General features: G+C 41.4%; 1 protein-coding gene across 1 annotated transcript in view; it reads left to right on the top strand.

The window, feature by feature from the left end:
• Nucleotides 1–13,420, top strand: part of LOC150088276 (uncharacterized) — a 146,688-nt gene that overhangs the window by 17,926 nt on the left and 115,342 nt on the right. The window contains exon 2 of the mRNA XM_090370096.1: nucleotides 2,500–2,675. Coding sequence (XP_090226222.1) covers nucleotides 2,500–2,675 — 176 coding nt within the window. The remainder of the gene's footprint in view (nucleotides 1–2,499; nucleotides 2,676–13,420) is intronic.

Below are 13,420 nucleotides of genomic sequence, written 5' to 3' on the forward strand. Positions count from 1 at the left end.
TCAAATCATCTTTCATCTCTTTCATAAATTTAGCCTTTAGTTCTTCGCTGGCTTGGACATTTTCAGTGTTTTCCAAGGCTGTAATTCTGAGAACCTCCAAGTTTGATGTTCCCAGAAGACCAATTCCCATATCCGAAATGTTCGATGACAGGTATCAAGGTCCGAGGATGATGACCTTTTGACGATGATTGATTGTGGATGACAGCCGTGCTGTCAGATTGAGGACACACCCCTCAGTAACTGGAGGAGGGAAATAAAAGGCACACACAGAGATTGAAATTCCGGCAACTTGTTAGGTTTCTAGAACTGCTTCTACGTCTTCTCCTGGGTAAGTAGATGCCTTAATTAAGGGGAATACGCTCCTTTGACAGATTGCTACACCGCCACCTCGTCTTCAAATTCTATTAGCAGCAAGCGTGTGATAAACAAGATTTAGTGAAAGTGGCAATTTCCATTTATCTCTGCGCCAGGTTTCAAACAGAATCACGACATCGTACTCTGCTCAGGAATGTAAATCGAGTGGGCCACCTAGTTTATGTTCGACACTCCTGATGTTTTTTTAGGAAAAATCGGATATTTATATCCATACGAGGGTGAGACTAGGGTCAGATTTCTCTCCGAACAGTATCTGTTGGTCATGTGATGATTCGAAATCTCATCCCACGGCCAGTGTCTCGTTTCAATTAGAATATCCAGCCCTGTTGCTGGATATTCTATTTGAAATTCGACCAGTCTGATGTTCAATCGTCATCGCTATGCAAGACATCCCTGAATTCATCTGTTTCTAGAAATAATTTGAGAGACTCCGTTATAGAAGTCAAGTAGCTATGCTGAAACTAATATGCATGTGAATGTGAATGTGGATTGGAGTTTGGGCTTGATGAGTTCTGAGCCTTCCATAATATGACATCATCAATAGGCCTTTGGCCGAGAATTCAGCATTTAGGTAATGTTGGTAATTGGTCTCATCAATCTGGATTTTGAAGGAGGCGTACCAGGGCTGCTTGCTATTGATTTTAAAAGTCTTTCCAACTATGTCTAGTTCCTTCAATAGGGCCTCTATTTGTTCAATTTGTCGACGGATCCAGCCTGCTAATGAAAATATTCGAGTGAATTTCGCTGATCACTTGGCCATTTCGTATTCTGAGGCTAGTATTGGATTTAAGCCTAGTAATCGTGCTGATCATGCCAGCCGATGTATATCTTCAGTTTAAAGATTCCTCCATAGTTTCAGCTATATATGCAGTGGCGTTGTCTTTTTTTTTTTTTTTTTTTTTTTTTTTTTGGTAGTTGTTGGAGCATCGGCTTCTGTGGCCATAATGCACCTCCCAAGGTTTTTGCAGTACTTTGATCCAAGCCCGATGTGGGATTCGAACCCGCGACCCTTGGGTTGCTAGGCAGTTACTTTACACACCCGGCTAGCCCGGTCGGCAGTGGCGTTGTCCTGCAAGAAAAGAAAATTAGGGCCAACTGCACTGCTAAAAAGTCGCATAGGTTTCAAGAATCTGTTCTCAGTACCTCTGCACAGTTACAGTACCCCTATTATAAACATAAAGAGGGATACTGACCACACGAGAACACCGCCTCTATATAAGTGTCCCTTTCTCTGATTGGAGGAATGGTACTGCATTCTTCGTTAATCCTAAACCTATGCGGTTGTTTAGGATTAATGAGTGTGAAACCAATAGCTTCCTTGTGTATAGTCCACTTGAATTGAGCCTTCTTAACAGTCCGTTTGGAAAAGTTTTAACCTGTGGCCGTAGCAACCTGAAGAACCAGTTGGTGACATCGTAAGGTCCGTCTTGCTGTTATAGCCAGGTAGTGGTCTGTTCTGGTCGACGTAACTCTCAGGCAACTTTGGCCAGTTCTTGTTGTAATGGTTTCTGTTTCTTGATGCTGCTTCCATAGTGCCGAAACGACACTGAGTGACAATGGCTTAATGTGGAAGTCACACGCTGGCATAATAGCCAGCTTGTGACTTCCACCTGCGAAAAAATTGGAAAATTGGATGACCCGACTTCAGGTCATCCAATGGCCCACAATCTCAAACAATCTAAACGACGATGACTTACAATCCCGAGTACTGGAGTTGTGGCTATCCCAATGAGCAAGCCTAAAAACGGGAACGAAGTAATGTGGTCGCAACTGGTGTTTTTATAGGCATCAAGAATAATTTGTGACTCTAAGGTAAATCGATTTCTATTGGATATTCGAAATTTGCATGTCAGGATGCCTTTATATCAGATATTCGCCTTCGGTGACACTGTTTACCAAAAAATATTCATGAAAACATTTTGTTCTGTTAATTTTGACGAGCAGTGGAGTCATTTTATTTAAAAATATAAAAAAATAAAACGGCCTTATTTTGCTATTATACGCTCTTATCAATACTAGTATTTGCTCTTATCTCTTGATCCTCACTTACTATGGAATATGGAGGCTACTTTGAATGTGAAATTTTTATTTCACTCCCTCTCTCTCTCTTTTTTTTTACTTTAGGTTCTAGACGTGCCAGCTCGTCTTCTGTTCGGTCCCAGTCATCTCTGCGTAGTCACTCATCCTTCCGTGGTTATCGAAATGTGCGGGAAAATGTCCGTCGTACAGTTTCATCTCCAGCAGACTCGCACTCCCCACAGAGCCCGTGCAGAGTGATAAATCACCACAACACGAATAAGGTAAGTACAACAACGAATTGTACAAATTGCCCTGGATTTCTTTGTCTTTAGTCTCTCTCCAGCGTTTGGTTTATGGAATATAAATAAATTTTCTGTTTATACTCCGAGACCCCCGTTGGGTCAGAAAAAGTTCACGAAACAGAGCGAATACAAAAACATCAACCCATTTAGCAGTAATGCGGGCTTGAACTACAATCAACTGAAACGATGTACGGTGTACTCTGCAGGTGTGTGTTGATCATTTGGCTACGGTGGCTGAGATAATCTGAAGGTTTCCGGCCTCTCTGTAGGAAGACATAAAAAGAAGAGGAGCACTACAGAGAAGTGAAGTTACTGGTACGACATGAATTAAAAAAATGTTTTCTTATTTCTTGTGTTTTCAGATTCTGGCGGTCGAAGAGATTTCAGATAAATTTTAATCAATGCCGTAACGTAACTCCAGTTGTAATGTAACTCGCTGTGTTTTCCACTTGAGATAAAATGAGCTGTGGCCTAATGGATAAGGTATCGGCTTTCTAAACCGCAATTACAGATTCGAGTAGAAAAGGAAAGTGGTTTTTTTTTTTTTTTTTGGCTCAGTTGCGTGGAACCACAAGTAGCGCCTGACACTATATGCTAAAATTATCGCTGATTAGAGAACCTTTTATGTATTTATAAGCTAGCATGTTCACACTGCTCATCAGTGAAATTTCGCACATAAAAGATGTTGTTTTTGAGTTTTGGTGCATCAGCTTCTTAGACCAGATTGCTTCAGTGTGCTTTATGTCTGTACAAATATGTGTTCAAGGGACGATTTACAAGCCGTGCAAGCTGAAAAACCAGAAATAGCTAACGGAGTTTAAAAAAAATTCCCTCCACCTGAAATCGACTTACTGCATTCCCGATGGAAGAAACCTATAGGAATTCCTCCAATCTACGACTGGACTCAAAGCCAGATCTCTGCAAACGAGTGACAATTGGCGAAACCACTATAATGTCACGGAGGACAACTAAAAGTACATATTTTGAGCTCAGAATAAGTAGAGATAAGTAGAGTGGCATATAAATGTAGACAAAAAATTATTATATATGTTCAGGGAACGTCCCATGCTCTCACTAATACGTTCGATGGGCGGCTGATCTAGTGAAGATACATATCAATTCAGTAGAATTTATTTACTAAAATGCAGTGCAGGTCAAAGCTGCGAAACGTCGCAGAGGATCCACGAGGTAGCGAATGTCAGAGCGAACATTAAGCCATGTTTCTTGAACTTGTGTTGTTGGAAAACAGTAATAGGGGGCGAGAGGGGAGTTCAGGGAACGTCCCATGCTCTCACTAATACGTTCGATGGGCGCCTGATCTAGTGAAGGTACAGATCACGAAAACATGTTAACATTCTGTAGGTATTGTGAGAGTTGTGTATGAGCTGAAATTGTCCTGTTGGAAAATATCCTTTGGGATGTGGGGTAAAAAAGGTGGAAGCGTTAATTATACAATGGTTTCAACAAATCTCTGTCCGCCAACGTAACGGTGATGACTAAAAGACGCCCATACAATGGTTCTGGGGGTTATCCTAGTATTCTCTAAGCCTGCAGTCTGGATCTCATCTGTTTTCAGCCTGTCTCCAGACGAACTTGCGGCCATCACTAGATCCCAGACAGTAACATAATTCATCACTACCCGATACTATCCTATTTTATTCTCTCTAAGCAGCTCTCCCTTTGAACCATTATAGACGCTGTCGGTGATGGAATGGCATAACAGGCAGACTAGGGAATGGAATGGCGTAACAGGCAGACTAGGGAATGGAATGGCGTAACATGCAGACTAGGGAATGGATGCCGAGAATGCATTTCTAGTTTTCCCTGTCCTCTGATAATTGTTTACTTCCCCAAAGAGGTGCAGGCTGTTGTTATAGCAGGGTTTTAGGAGCATTAGCGACTAAAGCCCTATTGCCCCGTGTATAGTGTCTGTAAATCACACGCGTTCTAAGGTCGATTTTCTGTTTGCTGCCACGTTGTGAGAAAAAAAAAAAAAAAAAAAAAAAAAACAGAAAAATTCCTAACGAGGGAACTTGAACTCAGCTGTTTTCCATCGGTGTGGTGAGGCGGCGATTCTATCAGCTGTGCTACACCCCAGAGCGTTAGAAATCTGGCAGCATGGCAAATTGCCATGCTGGCCATTCAGCTTCTGACAACGCGATAATCCGACCCCTTTCAAAGTCCCTCAGATGTACATAATTGCGTTAAAGGCATTACATCTATTTAGACAGTCATTTGCTAACCACTTTGTTTGCCTATTAACATTTGTACTGTGGGGGAGGGGTTTTCTTAATTTTAAGTGATTTAGTTGTATGGCTTTATAAAACCCTCAGCTTACCTTGGAACCCCAATGGGCTGTTGCTGTAAGTTAAATTAGCAACTAGGGTCCTCGCTCCCTTCCAAAACTCACATGCTACTTGACTGCTTTATTCATTCTTTCTGTCACAGAAGATTTTGGGCACTGAGGATATATTTATTCTCCTCATATAGGTTTGGACTTAGTGCAAGTTTTTTTAGGGCAGTGTATATTTCTCTTAGAATAATGAAGCACTTATTTAAATTTCTAAACATAACAAAGGTTTATTTCCATATCAAAATTTACACAGTATTACCTCATTTAATGTTAACAAATAGCATCTCCACCTTCCTTTTGAAATCTGTACAACTCTACTTTTAATTAAAATTAACTACAGAATCAATAAAACTTCCTTCTATCTCCTTTTTTACATTTTTTTATGTATATATCTCTAATTATACCATTTAGTTAAAAGTTATAGTCAATCCTCTCCTTCTACAAATTGTACAACACTATTTTAAATAAAAGTTAACTACAGGAACAATAAAAACTTTCCTTCTTCTCCTTTATACATGTTCATCATACATTTTTTCCAATTAATCTAACATTTTCTTTCAGATCTTTTTGTACACACAACATTTTCCTATAACAATCTCAAACTATACAACTCTCTGAAAACAATCATTTTACACTTACAAAGTACTACTCCTCTAGCCAATCATCAATTGTCAATCAAATATCTATCCCTTTGTATTTTTTCTCCTTCACAAACATATACAACTTTTGAATACATATATTCTCCATAGAGCACTTATACAACATAATCCTGTGCATAAAACATATATTCTACACAATGCCGTTATATCAGAGATAGATAGTATTTTCTATCTCTCTCTCTATCTTTATCTTCCCACCAAACCCGGTTTCTTGCTATTTATTAGTGTTCTAAGCCTATCTCAAGCTATGCGTCGACAAATTAACAATTACACTGGTTTACAGTGTATCTGGGATTTAAGTAAACGTAATGTGGCAGTTATTTATGCACGTTTACTGATTACTAAACCGAAGTCCGTTTGTTTCTATCACGTAGAGAATTTTCACAATTCATTAAAAAAATAGGTATTATACGCAAATGTGTACATAACTATAGTTTCTGCAATGGTTACAAGTTTTATACCCCTATATTCATAATCAGTATCAAATATTTGCCTCAAATACAACAGATTGTGCATGTTTAACCAGTAACTACATCCACTGCAAGGTAGCCGACATTGACCCAGGAAGGTAGACGGCTCCCCACCCTACTCTTCCGGCCCATCTGTGATTCCCAGAATTTTATTTTCCGAGTGTAGTCTGGGAGACTCCTGTGTGTAGTTACTGGTTTTCTGAGCATGCACTCACTTGTTTGTACAGTCCACTCAACCACAAAGCCTATATAAGTGGCACATCCCTTATGCGGTCACAGTATTCCTGTAAAAACCGTCGTGAGCTCTCATTGTGTGTTAGTTTTCTTTTAGTATGGCAACCAGAAAGTGTATAAACAGTCCAGACATATTTTGTTATATATGTGGTTGTTTTGTTGCTGTAAAACAGAGGCCAAATATTACCAATTTTGTAAAAAAATCGTATTATGCATGCTTTGACATAAAACTAGGCGATCAGGATAAATCGTGGGCACCGCATAAAGTATGTGTCGAACATCTTAGAAATTGCGACGTTAAAGGTGATGTTAAAGGTTACAATTCAAAATATAAAAAGGATATCAAATATCCAGATCTACCGTCAGCCATAAGACCGGTTCGGCCTGAACCTGATCTGCCTGTAAAACCTCCACCATAAACTTTGGAGTCCACATCTTCTTCCACTGAAGCAGAAGCTAATGAGGTTAGTGAAGAGGAATGTTATCAAGCAGAAAATATTTTAACGCCACAGCAATTCACGCAAGTCGAACTGAACGATTTAGTAAGGGACTTAGGTCTTCCAAAGTACGCTGCCTAAATTCTGGGAGCCAGACTTCAAGCGAAGAACTTACTTGCTCCAGGTACATAATTTTCCTGGTACAGAAATTGTGAAAGGGAGTTTATACAGTATTTTTCACAAGAAGGTCCTCTCGTATGTTGCAGTGATATCGCTGGTTTAATAAGTAGCTTAGGAGCTCCATCATATGTTCCTAGTGAATGGAGACTATTTATAGACTCTTCTAAGACTAGTTTAAAAGGCGTTCTCTTGTATAATGGAGATAAGTACAAATCTGTGCCAGTTGCTCATTCAGTCTACTTAAAAGAAACGTATGACTACTGGCACTGTACATAAAAGAAAAACAATTAAACGTTCTTTACAAACAAATAGACGAAGGTCTGATTAATGAAATTTAAGAATTTTGATTAATACTTGTTAGTATTTACGTATTTTTTGATATATAAAAATGTAGTCCTATCAATTTGTCATTACTAAATACGATAAAGTTATATACTTTCGTAAAAAGTAATGCTTTTTTATTTCTTAAATTGTGATGTATCTGGATGTGATAGAAAAAAATCTGAGTCATATTTGCAATCACAGCAACGTTTTTCGGCAGTAGGACGTATTGAAATTCAAACTCCAGTGAACAAACTTAAATTTTTAAACTAGTGTTATCACTCCTGAGCGGACTTCCTTTTTCTAGCTTTTCCTTGCCCTTTCTTTATTTCTCAGCCATCAGTAGATTGATCTTCCACTTCTGATCATTTTACGCGGTCGTCTTCCTTGTACCTGGCTTACAGAGTTTTCAGACATTTCTTTCCTAGATTCTCCTTTCGATTAGCGATGGTCTGCATCCATTTGTTTGCTTGATATAATGAGGATTGGACTTAGCATTATCAGGCCATTCATCAGACACACTTCTCATTTTTGGCGACTATCTTCACTCCTTTACATCAAACACCGGCATTTCTACTTGACCATTCTTTCGGACACGACGTTTCAACATCTATTTTCCAGACATTCACAAACCAAATTTTTTTCGGACGGCACATTCCCTTAGTGCTCCTGCTTTTTGTTCCATTCTTCCGCCTTCTTTATTAACCAATCACAATCATCTCTTCCAGCATCTCTTCTGTAATTCTCCCTTCATCTGAAATCTTTGTTTTCTCCGTGTGCTGTATGGCTGGGCATCGTTTCCCCCTTAAGTACAAGGGTTGCGGACCCACTTCCTTCTGGACTCTCTCCTAACTGAACTTTCCCTTAAATCGGTTCGTTTCTCATCTAGTCAGAAACAGATGCCCTTCTGTTTCCCAAATGCATTCTAGGGTCAGTTTAAATTGTATGTGCCAGAAGCTTAAGTTATTTTCCATTACTCTACATATGCATAGGGTTAATGGCTAATTTGGGACAGTGACTTTATTTCTTTCCCAACATATGTTCCTGCCATCGCCTGCATTCCGAACCATTATTTTTAGAAATCAAACTTGCCATCCATTGTCACATTCCCATTGTTCTGTACTTACTCACATTGGCATAACTAATTAGCAATCTACTTCAAATGAATATCTGTGCGGATTTAGATGCAAAAGCACTTAACTTGCCCTCTCTTAGATTATTTGTTGTTAACCACAAAGAAGAATTAGAAAATTTTGTTATAATTTTTTTTTCTAACTAATTAATTTAAAATTATTCCCTTTATTTATACTTGTAAGATTTGGGATCTTACAGTAACCTCTATTATAGCACATTCAGATTCTTACGTATGAAAGTGCTATTAAAAACCTAACGGACACGATACTGAGCATACTCCTCAGCTGACCTGTTACACTGCTCGACAGAATTAACGGAACGCTTTAAACACGGCGCCTCCGTAGCCATGTGGGAAGGAGCAGCAGTGCGTAGCACACCAGTAACTTACTTGCTCCAGGTACATAATTTTGACAGGTACATGTACATGACGGTCCAGGTACATGACGCTTCTTGATTAGACCGGGGTTCGAGCCCATCACCACCAAATACGGAGGATGCGGAAAGGTCATGGAATGACCACCGCATATTTCCGGAGCAATATGGCCTTAGTTGCTAATGCTCCTAAAAACCAAATAACAACAACAGCTTTAAACACGTGGTGTAAATCGAGCAGCTTGCGATGAAGCGGGACAAAATGTGTATGGTTTTGTAACAAAGAATAACGTTAAAATGAGGAAAGAGGGACAAACTTCAGAGAGGTATAAGGAATATTTATTAGGGTTCTAAAAGGGGCGCCTCCGTAGCCAAGTGGGCAAGAGCAGTAATGCATAGCACACGCTTCTTGATTAGACCGGGGTTCGAACCCGTACCCACCAAATACGGAGGATGCGGCAGGAGTGAGAATGACCACCGCATATTCCCAGCCCAGATAAAGGGTGAGGGTTGTCGTCAGTAAGGGCATCCGGCCGTAAAAATCGTATGCTGAAACAATAAAAACGCTGACCCCAGACAGCTAAGCAGGCCTGACAGCGCTGAACTATGCTTGACATACCGTATTAGGTAGGTATTAGGTATGTTGAGGATCTGGCGCCTCCGTAGCCAGGTGGGCAGGAGCAGTATTGCGTAGCACACGCTTCTTGATTAGACCGGGGTTCGAGCCCGTGACCTCCAAATACGGGGGATGCAGAAGGTCAGGGAATGACCACGGCATACCCCCAACCCGGATAAAGGGTGAGGGTTGGCGTTAGGAAGGGCATCCGGCCGTAAAAATTGCATGCCGAAAGAATAAAAAAATGCTTACCCCATATATAATGGGGAAAAGCGAGGACAAAAAAAAAAAAGAGGTATGTTGAGTGTCTGACGGCACCTGGGATTTCTCCCATCTCCGCGCATGTTCTCCGTATAGGACAAGCCAGAGATTTAAAAGTGTGTGGGGCAGTAAAGTAAAGTGTATTGATGTCTAACGGCACCAGGAGTTTCCCCCATCTCCGCGTTGCTTTCATTGTAGGTGTACCAGTTCACTGGGAAGGCAGAGATTTAATAGTGTGTGGATTTTGTGGAAGTGTTGTGCATCGTTGTTCATCTGGCCGTTAAGCCACTGGACATCTACTGAGGCTCAATGTTGCCCACACTTGGCCTCGTGGAGGCAGACCAGGCACACAGAATAAAATTTTACTCTGGCAGGCCCTGCCACCTACTTTCCTGAGATTTCAGTGACTAGGGCCTAAAAAAAAAAAAAAAACACGGTAGGGGTGAGCGCTGGAATTAGAAAAGCCAATTTGAAGTTAATGCGATTTAATTTGGACGAAGTTAAGTTTTTGCAGTTTGTGTGAGGTTATACGCTGGCGTATTGGGCAGAGTAGTGGGGGGAGACTGAAGGCTGGGTGAAAAGACAGAATTATGGGGACAATAGAGAAGGCGACCTTAGGATGTTCAGTGAGGCAGACCCGTGCCCCACCACGAGAAGAATAAGGGTTGGCCGGGGAGGAGAGGAGACAAGAGGGTCTCCTCCTCCCTTCCAATGGGAAAGCGAGTAAAGGTGCCAGACAAGGGTACAGATCGCCATTAGGCATTGACAGTTGAGAGCGCGTGAGAGTCCAAGCGATCTGAACCAGATCTTCTTTGATGATATTTTTCAATGTAGGAGTCAAATCCAATCACAGGTTCACACATGAGGCAGTCTCGTCCTATGGTTGGTCATGTAACCTGTTCAGTTGCAGTGTGCATGTTATGAGGATGTAGCCTTGGGTCCTGGTGATATCATTTTCTTAGTTCGTGCGTTGGTCATTTGGTTTAGTTATCCAGCTAGTGGTTCAGGGTGAATAACTTGTATCCAGTTCATGTCAAGTCCTGTGGCAGTTTGTCTCTGGTTCAGACGTAGGTCTTCCTGGTTGTCATGCTAAATGATGGTGATGTTCGTGATTGTAAGTTATTTGGTACAGTTTTATTGTGTATTCCAGTTTTCTCCAGTCCTAGTTTTGAGATTCATCATCAGCTTCCGGGTGCTGTGCATGGTGGTTTGCTAAAGTGCTCGCCTTCTAGCAAAGAGTTTCTGTGAAAAGAAGGTTAAGGGCTCTGCATTCATGTTCCGAGTACAGAAGTTGCTGTCCCATGTTCTGTGGGAAGTAGGTGATAGCAGTGGTTAACATGCATTGCAGCTCCTCATAGTGGTCACAGTCATACATGAGATGTTGCCATGTCTCCTCGCGGCCACAGAAGCAACGGGGATCCTCAATGATTCGGAAGCTAGATAGTTTTGCATTATTATATGGCCCGTGCCCTGTGAGCAGAAAGGTGATATGGAGCTCCGTTTGGAACCAACTCAGGGGTTTTGGAAAGACTCTATTTACGCTGGGGAGGAACGTCTTGGTGATTTCCCCTTTAGTGGATTCTGTCCACCGATCCTGCCGTTCCTGTCGGAGGTGGTCGAGCAGTCTAGTTTTTTCAAGCTTCCTGTTGTTGACGAGATCCAACGTGTAGTTCAGGATAGTATACGGTATTTATTTTGCCGTATTATATGTCAGGGCGCATCTAATGATTTCCAAGTCCAGCGGGAGGACTCCCGACAGAACCTGGAATGTGTGCGTGCTGACTGTGGAGACAGCTCGCGTGATTGTCAGAATTATTGACCGCTGGATACAGTCCAAGGTTCTTCTATATACCACTGTGGTTAAATTTTTGTACCAAAGTGGTGAAGCATATGGGATGAAGGTAGATTTGTAGTAGAGGGACAGTGTCGGCTTGTCTAGTCCCTCCTGGTTACTCTTGCGACAATGCAGAATACTTCCGTATCTTTTGTTTAATGTACTTTAGATGGGGCTGGAAAGACATATTTTTGTCAATGATGATTCCGAGATATTTGATTTCTCTAGCAAGTTTTATTGTGGTGCCTTTGATTTTCACTTGCGGTGGTCTGGCAAGGTTGAGTCTGTCCTTCTGGAATACCGAGCAGGTCTTACTTGGCGAAATCAGCAGGCAATGGATTGTAGCCCAGTTTTGCAAAATTCCTATAGCGTGGTTGGCTTTTTCTTCGATCTGCGTTCGTGAGTCAGCAGCAACAGTTAGTATCAAATCATCGGCGAAGGCCTGGGCGCCGACTTGGCTGATATCAAGGGCCAGGAATTCGTTTAAAATCATATTTCATAACAGGGGTGATAGGACAGAAATCCCCACAGGGGATCTCTGTCCTAGCACCCCTGTTATGCATTTCTCTGGTTAGCTTCCTATACGGTGCATGTACTTCAATCATTCTCTGTGTTAGGTAGACATGTAAACATGTAGACATGTAGACATGTATAGTATTTTATGTAGGACTGCACCTGAATGAAATTTCAGCTCCGTCTTTGTACACTATGATGGTTACAAGCACTGTAACAGGCCAGAAATGTGTGTAATGTTATGTTCGTGCAGTGTGTGTTGTTGTGTTGTTTAGTTGTTTCTGGCCGTTTTGTCACCAGGCAGGCGATCACCTGGAAAGCCTGCCCAGTCTTTTTGTACACACAACATTGTTGTGTGTACAAAAAGACTACACCACGACTTGCGCATGAACCATGGCCAACCTCAACAGTCACGCACTGAATGTTGAAAGAGGGTTTTGAGCCATTCAAAAGAACCCCGTACCAGCAAGCCGGCAAGAGCGCGCGCGCGCGCACGCACACACACACACACACACACACACACACACACACACACACACACACACACACACACACACACACACACACACACACAGTCGTTCCCAGGAGACAGGACAGCAGAAGACGAAGAAATAAGGATGAGAATAGCATAAAGAGAATAGCATAACCTAAAGCAAAACTAAAAGAAGGCAAAAGAATTGTCAGCAAAAAAAACCTCGCGCATAAAATGACTGAGGCATCCTTTAAGGAATGGACCGAAGCCACTTTCGGAACACCCCTCAAGGAAAACCAAATTGACAGCGAAGCAAACAATAACAGGATACAAGATGTAATCAAGGGGTTTAAGGAATCTATCAATAGTAATCGGATTGTCACTAACAATGGACATCTAAAGGAAATCAGTATTAGCAGAGACAACTTAAAAAGTGCAATCAACAGCCTCCCAAATAAAGCAACAATTGGGCCAGATAATTTCCCACTATTTATGATCAAAATCTGTAGCTGTTACATCATCGATGTACTACTACACATATTCCAGAGAATTTTGATGGAGGAGAACTTCCCGAAGCTGTGGAAAAGCTATTTTGTAAAACCTATCCCCAAAATAAAAAACCCAAAATCTGCAAAAGACTTCAGACCAATCGCTATCGGATGCTCATTGCAAAAAATCTTTGAAAAAACAATCCTGCACACCATCATCGAGCATTGCTTTAAGCACAGGCCAGAATACCTGCACTCAGTACTTCCGCAGAGATCGACCATCACCAACCTCATGGGGACACTGCTAAGGATCCAGCAAGCACTAAACAGTAAGCAGCAGGTGGACGTAGTCTATTTAGATGTGGCATCCGCGTATGATA

The sequence above is a fragment of the Mastigoproctus giganteus genome, chromosome 3 (assembly GCF_048544385.1).
Source record: "Mastigoproctus giganteus isolate SK-2022 chromosome 3, ASM4854438v1, whole genome shotgun sequence".
Classification (NCBI taxonomy): Eukaryota; Metazoa; Arthropoda; class Arachnida; order Uropygi; family Thelyphonidae; genus Mastigoproctus; species Mastigoproctus giganteus.